Here is an 18,793-nt window from a genome sequence, read left to right as displayed (position 1 = left end):
CTGAAGGGCTTGGTTAAGTTGAAAATGCTTATGGTCTGAAATCATGACCCTGAAAATGATACGCTGAGGAGACTGGCATGAATGAGTGTTATTTTCTCTTTAACTCCCACTCTTTAACTCTGAGGCAATCCAGATCGTTTTAGTCGTAGAATTGTACTGTATGTCATTTCCTATGATGTCCACTGACCTTTTCTCTCTCCCTGAGTAAAGGTTCAGGGAATCTCCCTGAAACCTGCTGGGTGGGAGGAATAAGGCTGGTGATCTGAGACATGTGTATTTGTTTGGGTTGTAGGGATACCTGGACATGTAAGATTGTGGACACCAAAAGGCAAGGTGACCTAAATTGAATTTGCCAAGCTTTTTTTTGGAACTTGGCTTACAAGTCCAACAAGTATCACAAATAGTTGTGTAAATTATCTAATGTTTAGAGAGCGCTAAACCTCAAAGTAGGAAAGTGATGCCTCCAGGAGCACAAGGACTCACAGATGATCTGCTGTATTTCTTTAGGTGCCAAAAGACTGCTGCATGTACTCACCCCCTGGAGCCTGATTATCCTGTGGTTTTAGGACTCATGGGATGGTGGGGGGAATGAACTGCATAAAAATATGTTAATTAGGTTTTATTGGTATAGCAATTGCCCATTATATGAGTTTCAATACCCATTCCTCTTCTTCCCTTTCTACTCTGCTTGCTAGATGGGACCCTGATGAGACCAAAAGAGGAAAGGTCCCAGTGCTGTGCTCCTGGTTGATGTCTTGAGACACAGGATCACTGTCAGAGGCTGGGTAAGTTTAGTGTCCTGAGACACTTTTTGGGGTGCTTGAAGTGCTTGCTTATGTGTTGCTAGGTGAGGTGATGCCCTGCCCTCATACCCCCTCAGCCCTGGCAGAGCTGTCAATCAATCAATCAATCAATCAATCAGTCAATCAATCACTGACATGGAGGGGTAGTGCTAACCCAGCCTCTGACTGGCCAAGCAACTGGAATTCTCTCCTCAGGGGAAAGGCCCATGGAGGCTTAATGGAGCACAGGGCCAGCACATGGTCTTGACCCTGCCAGCTTCCTGGAGTTCCTATCTCACCCACAATGGAATCCTAGCAGGTGGTAGCTCTCCGTGTGCTCTTCTAAATCTCTTCTGTCTTTCTGTCTCTCTCTGTCTCTCTCTTTCTTATACTAATTCTCTTTTCATAGAACTTTGTGGGTAACGTAAGATCTCATAGGTTTAAAGGTTTCTAGGTGAAATGGGCTAAGTAAATGCTAAGTACTAAATTAATGTTAAGTACTGCTATGATAAGTGAATATGGTGTCATATTTAATCCTTTTGCCAAAGTCCCTTTATTTTCTGTGCTTTTGCCAGTGAGCTGTTGTGTGATTTTTCATCTCTTGAGAGTATCTGGTTGGGATTTCTCTTTGTGCCAACTAGTGTAAAAGAACCTTCAATTTAATTCCTGGATTTAAGTATTTGGGGTGTAACAGGGGTGAAGTAGGAGCCTTACAGCTGCTGTCCCATGCAATCATGGTTGACTCATACAGGTACAACACGGATACTCTGGCAGACAGTGACAATTGCTCAGCTTGGCTACTGCTTTGCAATAGCTACTTAACACTCAGCCAGTAGTGGTATTTATTGAGGATTCCTATGAATTATTACATAATTCTTACAACCAGTCATAAAACCATACTTGGAATGTTGTTTCTGACACAGGGACTGCTTTCCAGAAAAATTAGCTTGCATCCAAATTCAGTGGGAAGCCACTGCATTCTTGATCCAAGAAACAAAACCAGGAATTTGGACAAAACCAGGCTTTGATGGCTGGGTACGGTCCAGTCCCCAAGGGGTGACTCCATATTGGACAAATCTGTTCTTCTCTTGGCAGACCAGAGGTTCTCCAACTTCAGCCTGGGGAGGAAAGGAGAGTATGACACTAGTCATGCAAACAGCAAAATGCTGGCAGGAATAATATGGTAGCTCCAAAGGCTTTAAAATGTGACTGACGCAAGGACTGTAGAAAGTGTTTTATTAGATCTGCTGGAGTAAAAGAATTGGGGGTGAAAAAAACCCATGTCTCTAAGCATCCAGGCCATGCTCTTGGTCTGAAGATCCACCAGTCATGGATGTGAGTACATCCCCAAATCACTGTGAGGTCAATTACACACACAAAAATAGAACTTTCCTAATTTTCCATATCCCTGATCTACGTGATCTGGACAAAAATAATTTAACTGTTGGAATGCTTTAAATTCCTTAAAATGCAGGCATAGCAGGATATGAATACCTGTATCTGATGATTTTTGACTCTACCAATGAACGCACTGCCCACAGTCTCTAAGTCAGTATATTATAGTATATATACAGTATATTCAGTATATTACAGGCTTTGCTTCAGGTGAGTGGGATATTCACAACACTGGGTGAATATGAGTAATATATTACCTTACGCAATTTTCCTGCTTTTCTGATTGACTGTGTAAGAAAAAAAATTGCTGCGTATACCTCAGTTCTTAGGCTTCATGCAGAGATGTTGAGCTTCTGAAACTATTTCTGAGCCTTGAAAGTCCAAATTATATGCATATACTTGCTTACAGTCAAAGTTAGATTATTCTTACCCCACAGTTATCTATGCTTCCCAAAGTAAATTCACCACAAAATTACTGATTTTCAACACTTCCATTCATAAATCCAGGGTGATTATATATTGATATCAAGGAACTTCAGGCTAAACATTTTCTGTAACATATTGCAAATATGTGGAAAGACTTCAAGATTTTTGCTAAATTGGTATCAGTAAGCACTTTCATGAGAGAGGCATATTTCAGCAGCCCATTAGACTGAAGGAGCAACTTTTGCTTCCAAGGACTTTGCTACAGGTACTTCTTTTCTGCTGCATGTAAGAAGAGCACCCAACTCAATTTAGAAATGTGCCTTTTGTTCAACCCTGCCACCTTCCAAAATAAGTAACTCATGCAAAGCTCCCCTATACTTTAAGAAATGTCATACCACTTTGACCAATGTGTTAATTAAGGAAGTAACAAAACAGGACAGAGCAAAACCTCATTTATCTAATTTTGCAAAACAAATCTGCCTTTGAACAATACAAGCTAAGGTCACCCTCCTGAAAACATAAAGCACAACACAAGCAAAATTCTTATGATAATAATAGTCACATATTTCAATAGCACACAGCTAGAGAAATACTAGAAAAGTGTGTTTTCCTCTTGTTCTTCTAAATAAAAAAGGTGAATTCCTTCAGAATGCACTGTAAAATGACATAGACTACAGGATATATACTAACTAGAGAGCACTTGCTGCAAAATGCAGCAGTACAGATCAGGGAGCTGCAGGAGGGATGTAATTATTACATTGCAAGCCTAGTCAGTGAACTGGTTTTGGCTTAGATAGAGTTAATTTTCTTCTTATAGCTGGTAGAGTGCCGTGTTTTAGATTTAATATCAGAATAGCAATTATTACACACTGATATTTTGGTTGTTACTAAGTAGTGCTTACTCTAACTCAAGGACTTTTCAGTTTCCCCTTCTCTACCAGTGAGGAGGTGCGCAAGAGGCTGGGCAGAAGCATGGCCAGGACAGCTGATCTGGCCTGGCCACAGGGATGTTCCATCCCATAGAACAACTTGCATAAGCATTACATGCACTGGATGGAGCCACTAATTGCTGCTCAGGGACAGGCTGGGTCAGCAATTGTATTGTGCATCACTTTTGTCCCTTGGGTTTTATCTCTCTTTTGGGTTTTCATTACAATTATTACTATTATTATTCCCACTATTATTATTCTTATAGTTATTGTACATAATTTTGTTTCAATTATTAAACCATTCTTATGTCATGAGTCTTACTTTTTAAAAAATTCTCCTCCCCACCAAAGAAGGGATGGGGGAATGAGTGAGCAGCTGCATGGTACTTAGTTTCTGGCTGTGGTTAAACCATGACTCTCAAGAATAATTTTGGTAGGTTGCTATTTCCTTTACCATGGACACAACAGGAGGTGATGCCTATAGACAGCTGTTACCAGATGTGGTGGGTGTAGTCCAGCCAATGTTTTGTTCTGTCATTCCAGGGGAGGCATTTGATGCAGGCTCTTGTGTGTGGTCATCACACCTCTTAAGATTGCAGTACTCCCATCTGGTGTTGGGGTCAGTGGTGAAACACCACGGGCTGCTGTCACCGTCTGGGTTTCTACAATAGTTGTCCCTCAAATCCCTGCACAAATAAAGTCAATAGTCATGCTGCATAAGACTGAAAGTAAGCATAGGAATATCTTGACAAAAGAATGTACTATGTACATCTACTATGTACAAATAAATAGATTTATTGGCCAGATATCCTATTACCAGCAAGCACATCTATGGTTGTGATGCTAGTGAAGAGTTGTATTTCACATGTTCATTGGAATCCTGAATATATTTATGCGTAAGGAAACAATTCAACTACTGGCTTATACTCTGGATGTGATATTTCAATGTACTAGTATCTAAATAATTACCCCATTTGGCAATTTAAAAAAAATTTACAAGTAGGTGTGTGTAAGCATACACAATTGTCAGAATGTGTGAATTAGTAATAAATATTCAAGAAAATTCATACTATTGGGGGGAACTTAGGCTTTTCCAAAATTTTTTAAATGTCAAAAGGTTCCTTCTCATATTCAGAAGAATGGCAAACAAATGCTTATGCAATTGATCCCCTCTTACAACCCAAACCCCCATTTCTGCTGAATGGGGTAGTTCTCTACTGACTTCAGTGAGAGGAATTCCATGTCTGTGCTTGCTGGGGCAGAGGCGAGTAGAATTTCTCTTTTCAATAATTTGCAGAATTGCAGTATTTCCCCCTCCTAAATCACAGCACAGTCTCAGAATAAAAAAGAACTGAAATGCTTTTTCTCCGAATATGACAGAACACATGAATGCCACATTTTCCCTGCTTGATTTTAATTTTCTAAAATGTTTTTAAAAGATATCATCCCCTCTGGGGATATTCCAGTTTTTTCATGCCAAAATATAACTGAAAATTTCAAATTATTTAGGGTGACAGCATAAAAAGGGCAAAAATTTAAAAAAGTATCAATCTTCCTGCTTATAATCCACTAAGCATGATGGGTTTCCTCACAATTGCTCCTGTAATTGTAATCCTGTTGCTCTCCTGCCCTTACTAAAAACTGGCACATTAGTGATTTTAATTAGCTTGTCACTGCTCCAGTCATTCCTGGTGCAGTTTTGTTAATCTGAAGAAGAGAAATCAAGGGGAAATTTCAGTGCACAGAATTCTGGGTGCCCAATTCCAACGGCAAGAACACTTAGTTAGCATTTCTAAGCATGACCTATCTGACTGCATGTTTTGTATCATAAATGCGGTGTCCTGCCCAGATTAAATCATTAGAAAGGCCACAACAACAAGTCTCAAATTCATAAATGAAACACATATTTCAGTAGATGCCTTGTCTCTGGATGCAAGTCTCCTGGTGTTGGTTGCAGAAGATCATATTTCAGACTAAGGGGCACAGCTGTATTTTCCTCAGAATTTAGATAATAAGAAAACACAATTCTTACAGATGAGACTCACAGAAAACATTTCTGTATCTTAGAAAAGTTCTCTTTTATCGATATATTCCCTAGCAGTGTTTTAAAGCATAGCTGTGCAAAGATAATACAACCAGCAGCAGTTATTGCCGGGGAAAATGAGAAAAGGTGAGATAAACGTACGCGTCTGGGAATCTGTCCGGGGTTTTTAGATGCCTGTGTGGGAACATGGAGCTCCAGGCCTGGCACTTCCTTCCCGATGCAGTGACTGAAGCTGTGCCACGATAACTCTGCCCTTTGCCTCGGTAGCACTCCTCTGTTTGGGGAGCTTGTACAGGCACATCTGCAGTGGACAACAGAAACTTTGTCTTTGGCATCATATTTTAATGTTCTTACTGAGCAGGCACAAGAAAGCCTCAAACACACAGGATTACAAAAATTAACAACTCCTTTATGCAAACAGTATCCAGTGAAGTCATCACACCTGCAGCAGAAGGGCATTTCCAAAGATACTGAGAAAACTTTCACAGTTTTAACATCTTACGTCAGATGTTTTTCAGCAAAGGGTTCATCAGTTAGTTTCATTTTGGCATAAGTGAACATGTCAGAATTAAAGATAAGAAAATTCTTATGCAAAATCCTCAAAGATTAGATACTAGTTATTTTGCCCATGATATTTCTCAAATAGGCATTATGTTAAACTTCAGGCTCTCTATTTTCCTTTTGATTGTTCTAAGACTTTCCTGTTAATTTTGTGCTTAAATAAATGAATGTTTCAATTAGATTTTTAATTGTGTTGAAATCTTGTTGCCTCATTTGTGGTTAACTTCCAAAAATAGGAGTTAATTTTGTTTAGCAATTTTTCATCTCTTTAAGCCATTTCATTTTTCAATGAATTTGCCATAATTGGCCTACCTTTGGGAAGAAAGGAATATAAAAACATAAATATCTTTAATCCTGTGACTCTTCTGTCGATTCAGCTTGTGATTTCTATCTTTCACTGTATTTCCCTAACCACTCAAAGTTTATTATTTGGCAGATTTTGCAACATGCAAGGCAGACAAATATTAAGAGTGATAAAGTGACTGAAAAAAAAAGATTAGCACATTTACAATATGAAACAATAAATCTTTCACTGTTTTAAAGTCCTTATCTCAAGTACAGTCCTCTATTCATACCAGCAATCCCTTGTTCTGTTCTGTCACAGGGAGGAATTGTGCAATATTCCCATCTAATCTTGCTGTTGGTGGTGTAGCACCAAGGCTTCTTTTCTCCATCAGGGTTTCTACAGTAGTTTTCCTCTAAGCCCCTTAAAACAGGAAACAGGAATGCTGACTTTAAACCAGTCACAGAAATCCAGAAGAGTTGTGTGCATGACTATTAATAACTACTGCACACAGAATTCAACTCAGTGGTGTATTTATTCCTTTTGGAGATTGATTAACCCATGCATCACTCTTTTGGGACTAATCAATGGTCTTCAACTTCACAGTGTGCATGCTGAAGATATAGGAAGAACTTTTCCAATGCTTACACTTTCTGCTCTTGTTGTTGAGGTCAAGATGCAGCAGAAAGAGCTGACTTAAAACACAAGGCACTGATATCCCTGAGATTACAGTAAGAACCAGGCAAGGCGGGATGTGACAGACTGGAAGTGTGTACATAGGAGCACTAGTGCATGCTGCTTTCTGCCCTGTGAGAGTGGACAAGGTTCCAGCTCCCTAGGAAAGCTTGCAGGATCAAACTACAAAGCTATAATCTGGGTCAGTTCCAGCTATTCCTGCACATCAGTAATGCTCTGCAAACCCAGCTCCTCTAACCTTGGAGCACAAGGATGTACGGGTGTATGTTGTCCTTGGAGCATCACTCTTCAGAAGAGTAATGCTTTGAAGATGTGCCAAAACATAGCCAAAGGATTTTTAACATAAAAGTAGTGAACTAACTATAGTTCTGCTGTGGGATGTGGAGGAGAGAAGTGAGAAAAATACATGAGAATAAACAGGGAGGCAGAAAAATACTGGAGAGCAAGACCTGAACAGAAGTAATGAGCACTGACAAACAGTGAGAATTACAACCTAACAACATAAATGAGGAAAGCCTGTCCTCCTTTTTCCTCTGCACCTATATTGACAGGGAACCACTGTTCTTTGGTATTTGTTAGAATGATGAGGCTCAGCATACTTGCAGGGGTATCTGTCAGGAATCCAGCCATGTTTGTGAGGAAACTGTGTGTTCCACTGTTGACAGGCATTTCCTGATTCAGTGATGGCTATCCTTCCTCGATAGTCTTCACCTCTCCCTGAAAGACACTGGGAGCCTAGGCCAGAGACTGGTGGAGGTGTAGCTGTAACAGGAAAAGAAAAAAAAAAGAAAAGGAAAGGGAAGGGGAAGAAAATACTGGTAAGTAGTGCTTTCAAAAATATATAAATGCCTATGTTTCTGTAATGTTGAAGATGTATTTTTTTTTCTTTCAGCAGAGGTTATACTGGTTAAAAGCCATGTCAGAATCAAAGAGGACATTTTTATGGGCCTCCAGACTGCCAGATGAATGTCCTGAGTCTGCCCTTTCACAGCAGCCAGTAAATAACTAGGCTGGGTTGAGCCAGACTCTGTGCCTAGTGCCCCCTGAGAGCAGAGCAGGAAAGGCAGTGAGTAGTCTTGCACAGCCTTGTAAACCCGAGTGAGATGGAGTTTTATTGAGTATTGTATTACAATAATACAACACTCAATACAATACACACAGGTAGTATGGAAGGGCAGAAAGGACCAAGAAGAAATTGTGAGAGAAAGCAAAGCAGCCTTCAGAGCTGAACCTCTGGAGTCAGTGAACTGGGGAAGAGGGACAGAAGGAAAAGTGAAAAAAAGAAAGAAAGTGAAATGGTTCGCCATGTAGGGAACAGCAAAGAAAACAAGAGTAATGATCAGAGGCATAGAGCATGCGGAGGGCAAATGGAAAATGAACTTACAGCACATATTTATAATATACAGAGTTCCCCAAGGACATGAGTGTGGCCCTAAAAGGTTGGTATGTTCCTTAAACTTTGAGTTTTAAGTACAGGATGAAAATGCTGTAGTAACTGTCACAATTTATCATACAAAAGTCTATAAATAGTTATTCTGCCATCTGTAATTGAGCAGGCTAAGAGAACTACATCTAGCAAACACACACCACTGCTTGGAGCACTGGCAAGCGCAGATACATAAGAAAGCAATCTCTAGAGAGAAAAAACACACTCATAATTGCTCTTTCTCAAAGTGCGATCCACTTCTACAATAGGGAATGTTACCTCTTAATTCAGTGCCTTGGAAATATCCAGATTTACTGTGCTCAACTTAATGGGTTAAGCTAGCTCACTGATAAGCCAGGTTTTTCTTCTGAGGCCTGAACCTGTTTCTCATGATTCATACCTTGCTAAGAAAAAGGCAGTGCTGGCTGTGCAGAACAGACCCAGGTAAAATATCACAGTATAGCCATATGGTAATGTAGATGATTTCTATGAGATCAGCAGGAAACTACCACCTGATTTAACCTTAATGTCTTGCCTCCCAGGTAAATTGAAAAGTAAAGTGGTTAAGGGCAAATTATGGTTTCCCATAGCATCTTTGGCCATACTTCACTGTATGATGCCTTCATCTTCACTGACCATACATGATTTTACATAATAGAAGTTTAATTAGGGATTCTGCTTATTAATGTGCACTTTCCCTGATTCACAGAGATACCTGTAGGTTACTCAGAACTGTGGTTTCCTTTCTTTCTCCTCCCTGCATAATTTTAATGAGCCACCCTCTGGAGCGACCTCAGGAAGTCAGACTCACTGCAGCGAGGAATGTTGCAATATTCCCAGCGTTTATTCGGGTTGGTAGTGAAACACCAGGGCCGAAGTTCACCATCAGGATTGCGGCAATAATTCATCTTCAGATCCTTCTCTGGATAGCTGTACATTGAAAATGGAGAGAAACTTGTGAGTCAGCAACAGCCACGTGCAGCAATGAGGCTGCCTGCAGACAGGGTCTCCCAGACTCTGTGGGAATGAATTCGGTACTGAGTGTTACTCACTGCTTCAGGATAAATCCATGCATATGAGGCTCTTGGACATCCCAATATTGGCACTCCAGTCCAGACTCTGTTCTGGAAACTTCTCCACGGTAATCCTCGCCGTTACAGTGCATGCACTCCCCCAGAGGTCCTAGGCAGAAGGAAAACAAAGTGAGGAACGCCCCAGCCTATTCATGGAAGATTATGCTGAAAGGACAACTGGGGTTTGCTCCAGCTAACAATGAAAGGAGTTCAGAAAGCTGTGCACAGGCTGGCCAAATCAGTAATGCTTGAGGAATATGTTTCGCTTGCAGGTAGGAATTTGTCATATATCTGTATGTACTGTTAGCAATGGGAGTTCTGTGTGTTGCACAGCACTTGGGTCAGTCTTTACCCTTGCTACAATTAGATAAATTACTGGTGTAAGAGCAATATAGTCCTTATCCAGATCTCTGCAGTTCTCTGCCAGTAGAGTCAAAAGTAACAAGACAGATGAAGATAAAGCAAACAATATCAGCAAATGATTAAAAAATTTTAGTCCTTCCATATTTACAAAATAACTTTGATAATTCAGACCAATTAGGAAAACAACCTCTCTGTTGAGAACTTCTTAAGTTCTTCTTGATTTAAATTCTAATTTGAAAAAATCTGTAAAAATAAAGCACAAAAAAGTGGTAGGAATAATATTACCTACTTGAACATCCCTTCTCTGAAAAGCAAATATACCTTCTCCAGTGTGTGTGACCTGGTCCTCACACTCTGGGATGGCACAGTAATCAAATCTCATAGCAGGATCTGTTGTGTAACACCAGGGTCCATTTTCATCTGCATCAGGGTTTCTGCAGTAATTTTCTTCCAACCCTGCATTGGGGTGTTTTTCAGGTGTATACCTGTAATAGTATTAAATTTCTATTTTAATGCCAGTACTTTAGGGGTGTAGAAGGGAAACATTCAACCTGCTCAGCTAGTTGAGAATTTTATTAATTCACAGTAAAAATGAGAGAAACTGATTTCCCATTGTAAGCCATAAATGAAAACTGAAAAATCATTCCTAACTGCAATTATTAGTAGCGTTCTCCCTAGCCCCAGTTGCCAGCAAGAAGTGAGCTTACAACCTGTAAGAACAATGACAGTCTCAAAGGACAATTGTTGTCTTTAATTCGTGCATCCAGTTGATCTAATGACCTCACTACAACCTGTGGCTCTGTCATGTGTTTGTCTTAATGGAGCTGCTTTAAAAGTTGTGTATTTCTAGAGACTATTCAGCAAGCACAACTAGGTCTCACAGAGATCTGAAGCAAGTGAACCTAGGCTTCTTCCTACAGCAATCTTCCAGAGAAGACTAAATTACTTTTAAATTATCTGAACAAGAGTATCTGAGTGTATTTAATTAGAATAAATAAAAAAAAAAAAATTAAAAAAACTTCAACATAGATGAGAGGACACAGGACCTCTGCTTCCCCACTTGCTTCAGTGAGCCCAATGGCAGCCAGCCCTGAGAAGACTCTACCTAGCCAGATCCATTTGGTCCTTGAATACTTTTCTCAATTTTTTTTTTTTGACTATCTGTATGGCAGGTAGGAGGACCCTAGAGTTGGACAGATACCACTTTATACAGAGGAGTTACCACTGTTACCAATAGCAAAAATCTTCATCGTGTTGCAAGAAGAAGCATTTAATCTGCTTAAGACACCTCACTTTTAGACACAACTTATCTAGCTGACACTGCGTCCTTTCCTTATCCAGGTCATTGCAGTAGAGTCAAAAGTAGCAAGACAGGTAAAGATAAAGCTGCTTCTAAAATCAGCTGACAACAGGATTTGATAACTTGCACTATAAATCTGTGTATATATATGAAAATGAGGAAACTTGGAAAAGGTTCAGAACAGCAAAAATAAATGTAAATAGGGACATACCTTGGTTTGTGGGGTATTTCTTCTGCCCACTTCTGGCATGGAATACCCCTCTGAGTCTTGGCTTCTGTTCCTCTGTAGTCTGTCCCAATCCCTCTTTTACACTGCATAAGGTAAACTGAAATGGAATCAAATTTGTAAATTCAGTGGTGTTACAACATTCATTGGTACTGAAAATCTGCAGATATAACTGAAGTTCATCTGTACATGATGGACCATGTTTTACTTGTGTTTTGAACCTCTTGTGCCTGCAAACATTCTATAATGCATTTTAAAATAAATTAGTTACAGCTACTAGGCATCTAAAGAGAAGCATTTCTGAAGCATTGTTATAAAGCTATATAATCAAGTCAAGAGGACAGCTATATCCAGTTTTTGATGTAGAAAATAATGCAGGCTTATACTATCATAATACTGGGATAAATAGGAATGTCTTTCACCAGCAGCTGGGGATTCTTGGGACGGCATTGTTCATAAGCACATTTGCAGTGTGGGTGTCATCCAGCTATCCCTTTAAGCCAGAAATACTTAGTTATCAAAATGCTCTTGTCACATAAGTGGCCCCCAAACTTTTGATTCATCTAAGCCTCGGGCTCTCCCAGGTGTTTTTCTAGTGGGATTCCAAGACAGAGAATGCAAATCATGTCGTGATGCTTTTATTGGCAACAGACACTGAAAATTTTCCAGTTATTGAGGGCAGTGATCTTGATTTTCCCTTCCTTTCCCCCTTTCTTGTTTGCACAAGAAGAATCTCCCAATACCTCAAAATATAAAATGGAAATGTTAGAGCAAGGACAGGAGACCAATCTGCTGGGAAAAAATGGTTTCCTCCTAAATTATTTTTACCCTATCTAAATAATAAAGCTGGACACATCTGACACCTGGGGAGAGGAGATGAAGGGGATATAACTGGGTCTGAGAGGAAGGCAACAAGTTACTTCCCAGTTCGAATGGCACATGGAGACCACCATAGATCTAGGCCTTGGTATTTGATACCTCTTGAACAGCTTTTTTAGTTATTTGTCTTCTTCCTGTTTGGCCCCCAAATTCTCTATTAGTTTTCTGCCCTATAGAGGGATTTGCTGCAGCACTGCAGCAGGGAACAGAAGGATGCCATTAGAATAGGTTTGATGAGTAAATATGTTACATCTTACTGTACACATACTTATCTTCTCATAAAGAACTGTGTCTGTGCTGGCAAATGTCACTGTCATTTTAGCATTTTCAGCCAGTGTTAAACACTGTAGCTTTTTCCTGGTGAATAGGAAAGCCCTGTTGAAATTGAGAAGGAAGCAATATTGACATAGGAAGCAATATTTTAAATTCAATTCATATTATTAAACTTTTAAGTATTTTTCTATAAATTATTAATTTGCTAGCACTGTTTTATATTCATTCTTATCTTTCAGATACTGCACTCAATATTTTAGACAAGTAAGAGGTTAGGGTTATCTCCTACTCTCAAGTGCCTCACTTATTCAGGATATATGACTTCATGAATAAATTATTGTGTGGGGAACTAGAAACTGCACTGGCAAAACATTATCAACATCATCCTAGCTGCTCAGGTTAGTTACTGTCCCTACAATGAACTAGAAACCTTGCACTCTTGTGAACAAAGCAGCATCCAGCTAGAGAGGCTCAACCAGTTCTCCATGTAATGCTGGATAAGAACGGGAACTTGAACATTTTCTATAAAATGAGCAGTACGCTGTAAATCCACTCTTTACTTGATTTTGTGGTAATTTATGGCTGGAGATAAGTCACAAGCTAAGGCACAGCATGGGACACACTGCTGTAGGCAGAGCTGCAGCAGAATGGGGATTTTGGTTCTGAGTAAAGGTAGGAACATATAATTGATGTGCAGACACCCACAATGGCACAGTTTTAAGATTCAACAGAAATTACCTGCAGGTAAAATTTCTTTCAGCTTCACATTTTTCTGCGCATTCTTTTTCATTATTTGTCCCGTAAAACTGTTTGTTTCGAGTAAATATCCAAACACCATCTGTTCTTGAATAGTCATCCAGTATATCTCCTTTCACTAGAAGGGAAGGAAAGGAATCAGACATTACAAATGAGAATTCTGCAGTTAAGAAGGTCTCTGGATTTCAGTCCCACTTTCCATATAGCTTAGACAGGTGAAGACACAATTTCTTTTGCATAATTCTGGGTAAAAGATGATAAACTCTGAGGTTATTTCTGTTTCCTGACAGAATCACAGCTGAATGACTGCAACATGTTATGGGAAGAAAGAGGCAGAAGAAAGATGTAGAGGCAATTCTGATTAGAGTTATGCATGAGTTTGAAGCTAAAAGCAAAAATTGGGAAACAAGAGTGAGGGGGAATGGAGGGAGAGAGACTAAGTGGTGTCAACACCAACCAGAGAAAGATGAAGGGAAGTGATAGCCATATCAAGGTTTTAGAGAAGCATCAATTAGGTGGATGGGAGATTATGACCTGTCATGGGGATTCTGCAATCCCTGCAGCTTCATTGGTCACTGCCTAATTATTTGTACCACCATGTCTTGCCCTAGAGCAAGAAACCTCAATCACGAAGTTACTATACAGACTTTTACAATGCCCACCATTGTTTTATTGCAATGGGCTGAGCAGACTTTGTAATGAAATTGTCATGCTACATCTCTGTTGCAACAAATTAACCCAAGATTTTAAATTAGTAAATCAGTTAGTATTATTAGATCTGGAAGTGACATACGCATAAGAATTATATTATCTACCTGCTAATAATTCTAACACACCTCTAAAATATTGTAGCTCACAATAGAGTTTACCACCTAATTGATTTTTTCTTTTTATGTCTAAAAAGATTCTGTGTTTCTGTATCTATTTTCTGCAAGAGTTTATTTCTGTCTCCAGCATCAGTTTACAGTGTTGCACAAGTGAGTCTAATTGGTCATAGGGCTTAATTATTTCATTTTTTTCAATATAGATTATTATTGACAGATGCAGGAAGTTCATAATTTTATACAGCATGCTCACAAGTAATGTTGTGAATTTTTCATTTACACACTCATATTACGGCTAAATTCACTGCAACATCACTCCAGTGTTAATTCCCATGACATATGGGCCATTCATTACCTACCTCCATATGACACAGATCCACACAAAATAAAAGATATTTTGGCCACTAATGAAAATAAGATTATTCATTGCCTGAGGGCATTTTCTGTGTCTCTTTGCAGACTTGGCTCAATGCTATAAAACCTGCATGTCTTAAGAAATCCCTGACACTGAGGCTTCCAGTATCTGCTCCTACCGTTACAGCAGGGCTATGCAGAGCACGAATAGCCTAGCCTACTAATTTCTCCTGATGGAGTTAGTAAACAAGTGCTTCCTTTCCTGAATTTTTTCCTAACTTATCTGAGGCCACTGTTCCAGGGGACCAGAAAAAGAAAAGACTCCTTTCCAAACTTTATTTACTCATCTTAAAATTCTGTATTTTTTCAAAGAGCTCTCCTTTGGATACTGTTACTTTTCAGTAACTATAAGAAAAAAAACTATTACAGTTGGATTGAGAATGAATACATGGGAACTTGGATGACGTGTATAAACTAAAAGTCAACATAGATTGGCAGAAACTTAGATAATAGAAAAGAAAAGGTGATGCTGGTTGCCTGAAAAACACTGCAAAGTGTAAACTTAAGAAAAGAATATAAGAGATTTTAAATGCATCAGGGATTATATTAGTCTGACTAAAATCTATATAAACCCAGGTATTGCAGAGGATAATTGACCAGAATATTCAAATACATGTGAATAAACAAATTTCTTAATTTCCATAAGCCTCTATACAAATTTGACCAGTACTAAGCCAAAAACCATCAAAATTGGCTTTAAGGCAGTTGCAGACCATCACTTTTGAGCAAGTCAGGTAGAGTTGATACAATGAACAAATAAAACCCCCCACTTTCCCAGTTTTCTTTTATAACCTGGTACAATCACACAATGATATGTCTCTGGTATTCTGACCTGAACTATTAAAAACTCATAAAAACGGTACTGATATGTATTTATCAGTATTTTTAAAAAGTCATTTAAGTGCCATGCAATTATACGTAATTTCAAAGTACAAGAGAGTATGGTATCTGATTGAAATCTGATTGAAATATATACTACATATGGAATATTTAGTTACAGATTTTGTAGATAAGCTTGAAATCCATATATTACCATCAGTGGAACGCCTATCATCTTTTGGAACTGTAAGAAAGAATTCTGGACACATTCCTGGAAAAGGTGATCTAGGTCACTGGGGAGTAAATTTCTACCTACTGCCCTCAGGAAAACAAGGGAGAACATTTTATTGTAAGTTTTCTGTTTGACAACAGAAAATGTGAAATTGTTGGAATATAAAGAAGCCTGTTAATTTTTCATTTTGTTTTAAATATGCCATTTCAAAGCTTTAAAACTCCTGTCATAAAGGATGAAAATGAGTATCACCGTGCTTAACAGTGCTTGGCAGTAAACACAGCTTTACCTCTAGCATTTGATCCAAAGCCTGCTGAAATTAGAGCTAACTTCTGACTGACTGCTGTGGGTTTTGCACAAGCCTTTGACAGGCTGCATCCCAAGGGTGCCCTGTCTCTGGCCATGGGAAAGGTTCGCCTGGGGCCATTACTTGCCCATGCAGACACCAAGGCAGCTGGTCGTCTGGTGTTGCTAATGAACACAACCCTGGGGCAGCCACAGCTCTCTCTCTGCTCAACAGCAGCTCTTTCTGACCAGCAAGGCCCAAACCCATCATTGTCTAGGGAATGAGTGACACATTGACTCAGCACCACATGGAGCCTGCTAGTGTTTGGCCCCAGTCTCAACCAGGCAAGCAGAAGGCAAAGGGCTCTTACCTGAGCTGAGCAAGAAAAGGAAGAGAAAGGCAGCTTTGCTAATCTTCATTTTGGCCCAGATGGCTGAAAGTGTGTTGGTGCACAAAGTTTTATTGACTCGCACTGGAGTGAGGCAGCATCAAACAAACAAGGCAGGAGGATTAAGTTAATCATTATTCTGTGTGCTGTGCCCCCCCGCCATGGTGAGGCTATGAAAACAACCTTGAATTGGATGGATTGCCAAATCAGGCTCAATAATTTCTGCTGGATACTGGGAAATGTGGAGGCACTTTCTTTATTGTGGGACATGTTTTTGGTTTTTTTTCCTCAGATTGCTTGGCTTCACTTTGTTAAGGTAAAGATGAGGATCATAGTGGTGGAAAGTACAGGAACAAGACACAATCCACACACCTAATTCTATACAGTCCTGGGTATTCAGCTTTAGGTCCCAATAGTATTGCAAATCAGAGACTTGGACTGCTTTAGATTGAAACTGCTGCTGATTTATGCTCCTGTGTAAGTCAGTCCCCCCAAACAGACAATGATAATGCTAACTCGCAATCAGAATTGTTTTTAACACCCTCCCATGCCCTTTCTGGAGGAAAAAAAGTTACTTCCCTCAGCTTTTTTCTGTTTCTGGTTTAGTTTTTATTGTTCATGACTTGGGACGCACCATTCACGTTGGTTCAGTGTATGATGTGCCTTTCACCTCCAGGCAAAGCTGCTGATATCTCAAGTCTACCCAGATCTCAGGGTGTGTGCAGGGTGCCCCATGCATTTCAGCAACATCTGTCACATCTGTCAACCCCATGGGGCTCAGCTAAGGCAAGCCAGGCAATGCCAGCCACAGGACCTTCAGGAGTTTCAACTGGCTTGTCTGCCCAGTCAGGGTAGCCTTTAGCTGGAATTGGGAGGGCAGATGGGAACAGCTGGGAGGAAGGTGGGAGTCCTGCATATTCCCCTCTGTGCTGGGAGTCACCCAGGGTAAAGGCAGTGGCCAAAAGGTACATGCCTCCAGGGCACAGGCGGGAAATGCACCCTGGGCTACTGAGGAGGCAGTGGGGGAGTGGCCTTTTTGTGGGTTTTTGCCTCAGCTTTGTCACCCTGCAGAGGGCTCTTAGCCAATGTGTAACCTGTAGTGAGAACAGGCAGGAGTGACACTAGCAGGAAAACAAACAGTTGGTACTAACTGTTTTGTGCTGAGCTGTGTCCATATGCCAACACATCCACAGCTCGTCTGCATCCCAACATACACAACCAGGGTTTGAGCATACCATTCAACCTGTGTCAGCATATCATTCAACCTGTGACAGAAGGATATTCCTACAGGGGTGTTCCTACAAGGCTTCAGAAAATCAGTGGTTGATCAGGGAAAAGAACCCAAAATTTCTGTGGAGGCACTCATGGTGGAAGCAATCACCACTGATTTCTGCTTGGCCAGCCAGCCGGTCTGTACCCTCCAACCAGCGTGTCAGCTCACACATAGGGAATCCTGGGGCCACATGGCTCTGGGAGAGACAGGCTGTCCTCATGGAAGCCCGGAGCAGCTGACAGGGCCTTTATGGGGACCTGAGTGGGAGGAAGCAGGACTAGGGGACCATTTGGGGAGGTGGGTAGAAGGGCATGCAGGACCTGAAGATTTCCCAGTTTAATACAGCAGAGAAGTGGGGTTAGCAAGAGATGCAGTGGGACATGATGAACAGGGATATGAACTACAGGGAGCCAAGCCTCGTTTTTTCTGTCATTGACAGCACTACCTGCTCTGTCCTCAGGTAGTAAATGCTGTAGACTACAGATGCAGAAGTCTGAAACCACTCTAGATCTGCTAGCAAATAGCATGGAAACGTCTTTTCTCTTGGAGTTAAGAGAAAACAATGAACAATGAAAAGCAGAGAGATTTTTATGCCTGTGTTCTAATAGCAACAAATAAAACCACATCTTTGCTGATGAAAACTATGCTGCAATCCCACCTCACACTGTGGGAAGTTTTCTGGAGAACGTGCTGTGCTGACAGTGTCCAGAGGGGTGCAGCAGACGATAGCTTTTGGAAAAATGAGTGACATCAAATCCCCAGCATGGAAAAAGTGTCAGACCACACTCAGGATACGTTGTCAGGCGATATTTGTCCACAAGCTAGCTCATGTTACAGGTCAAGCTTATAAGGAAATTTGTTGTATGCAAATATGCTTTTCTTTTCTTTCTCTGTTTCCCTTTTTCCTTCCTACCTTAATACAACAGGTTTCAGATCTATTGGTTTGAACTTACACAAATAGGTTCAAAAGCTTTATTTTCTCAGTGCAATAATCTGTGTAGGAAAGACAGCATGCAAGTGTGAAACACAAATTAAAAACAGAATGAGAAAGAGTGAGGGGAAAAAAGCCAAATGTAATATTATCACTGTAAGGTACTCAAAAACATAATAAAGGTTGTGATGCGGGGGAAAATAGTCTCTTTGGA

The 18,793-nt window shown here is 40.2% G+C and overlaps 1 protein-coding gene across 2 annotated transcripts; it reads right to left on the bottom strand.

The window, feature by feature from the left end:
• Positions 1 to 1,778: 1,778 nt before the first annotated feature.
• LOC311151380 (plasminogen-like) lies at positions 1,779 to 16,406 on the bottom strand (the record flags this gene model as incomplete). Of its 2 annotated transcripts, none has more annotated exons than XM_084201760.1 (12): positions 1,779 to 1,900; positions 3,987 to 4,218; positions 5,718 to 5,877; positions 6,713 to 6,843; positions 7,716 to 7,878; positions 9,354 to 9,472; positions 9,595 to 9,724; positions 10,300 to 10,463; positions 11,490 to 11,604; positions 12,652 to 12,758; positions 13,395 to 13,530; positions 16,358 to 16,406. In XM_084201760.1, 11 exons carry the CDS (start codon positions 16,404 to 16,406, stop codon positions 4,011 to 4,013), a joined length of 1,482 nt encoding a protein of 493 aa, XP_084057886.1. In that variant the 3' UTR covers positions 1,779 to 1,900; positions 3,987 to 4,010. The 2 variants fall into 2 exon arrangements, with proteins under 2 accessions (XP_084057886.1, XP_084057887.1); XM_084201761.1 differs by having other exon boundaries at positions 1,787 to 1,900; positions 4,028 to 4,218.
• Positions 16,407 to 18,793: the final 2,387 nt, after the last annotated feature.

This window comes from Fringilla coelebs (assembly GCF_963513975.1).
Source record: "Fringilla coelebs genome assembly, chromosome: 3".
In the NCBI taxonomy this organism is placed as follows: Eukaryota; Metazoa; Chordata; class Aves; order Passeriformes; family Fringillidae; genus Fringilla; species Fringilla coelebs.
Note: the sequence above shows the minus strand (reverse complement) of the source record. Positions and strands in the feature narration are given on the sequence as shown.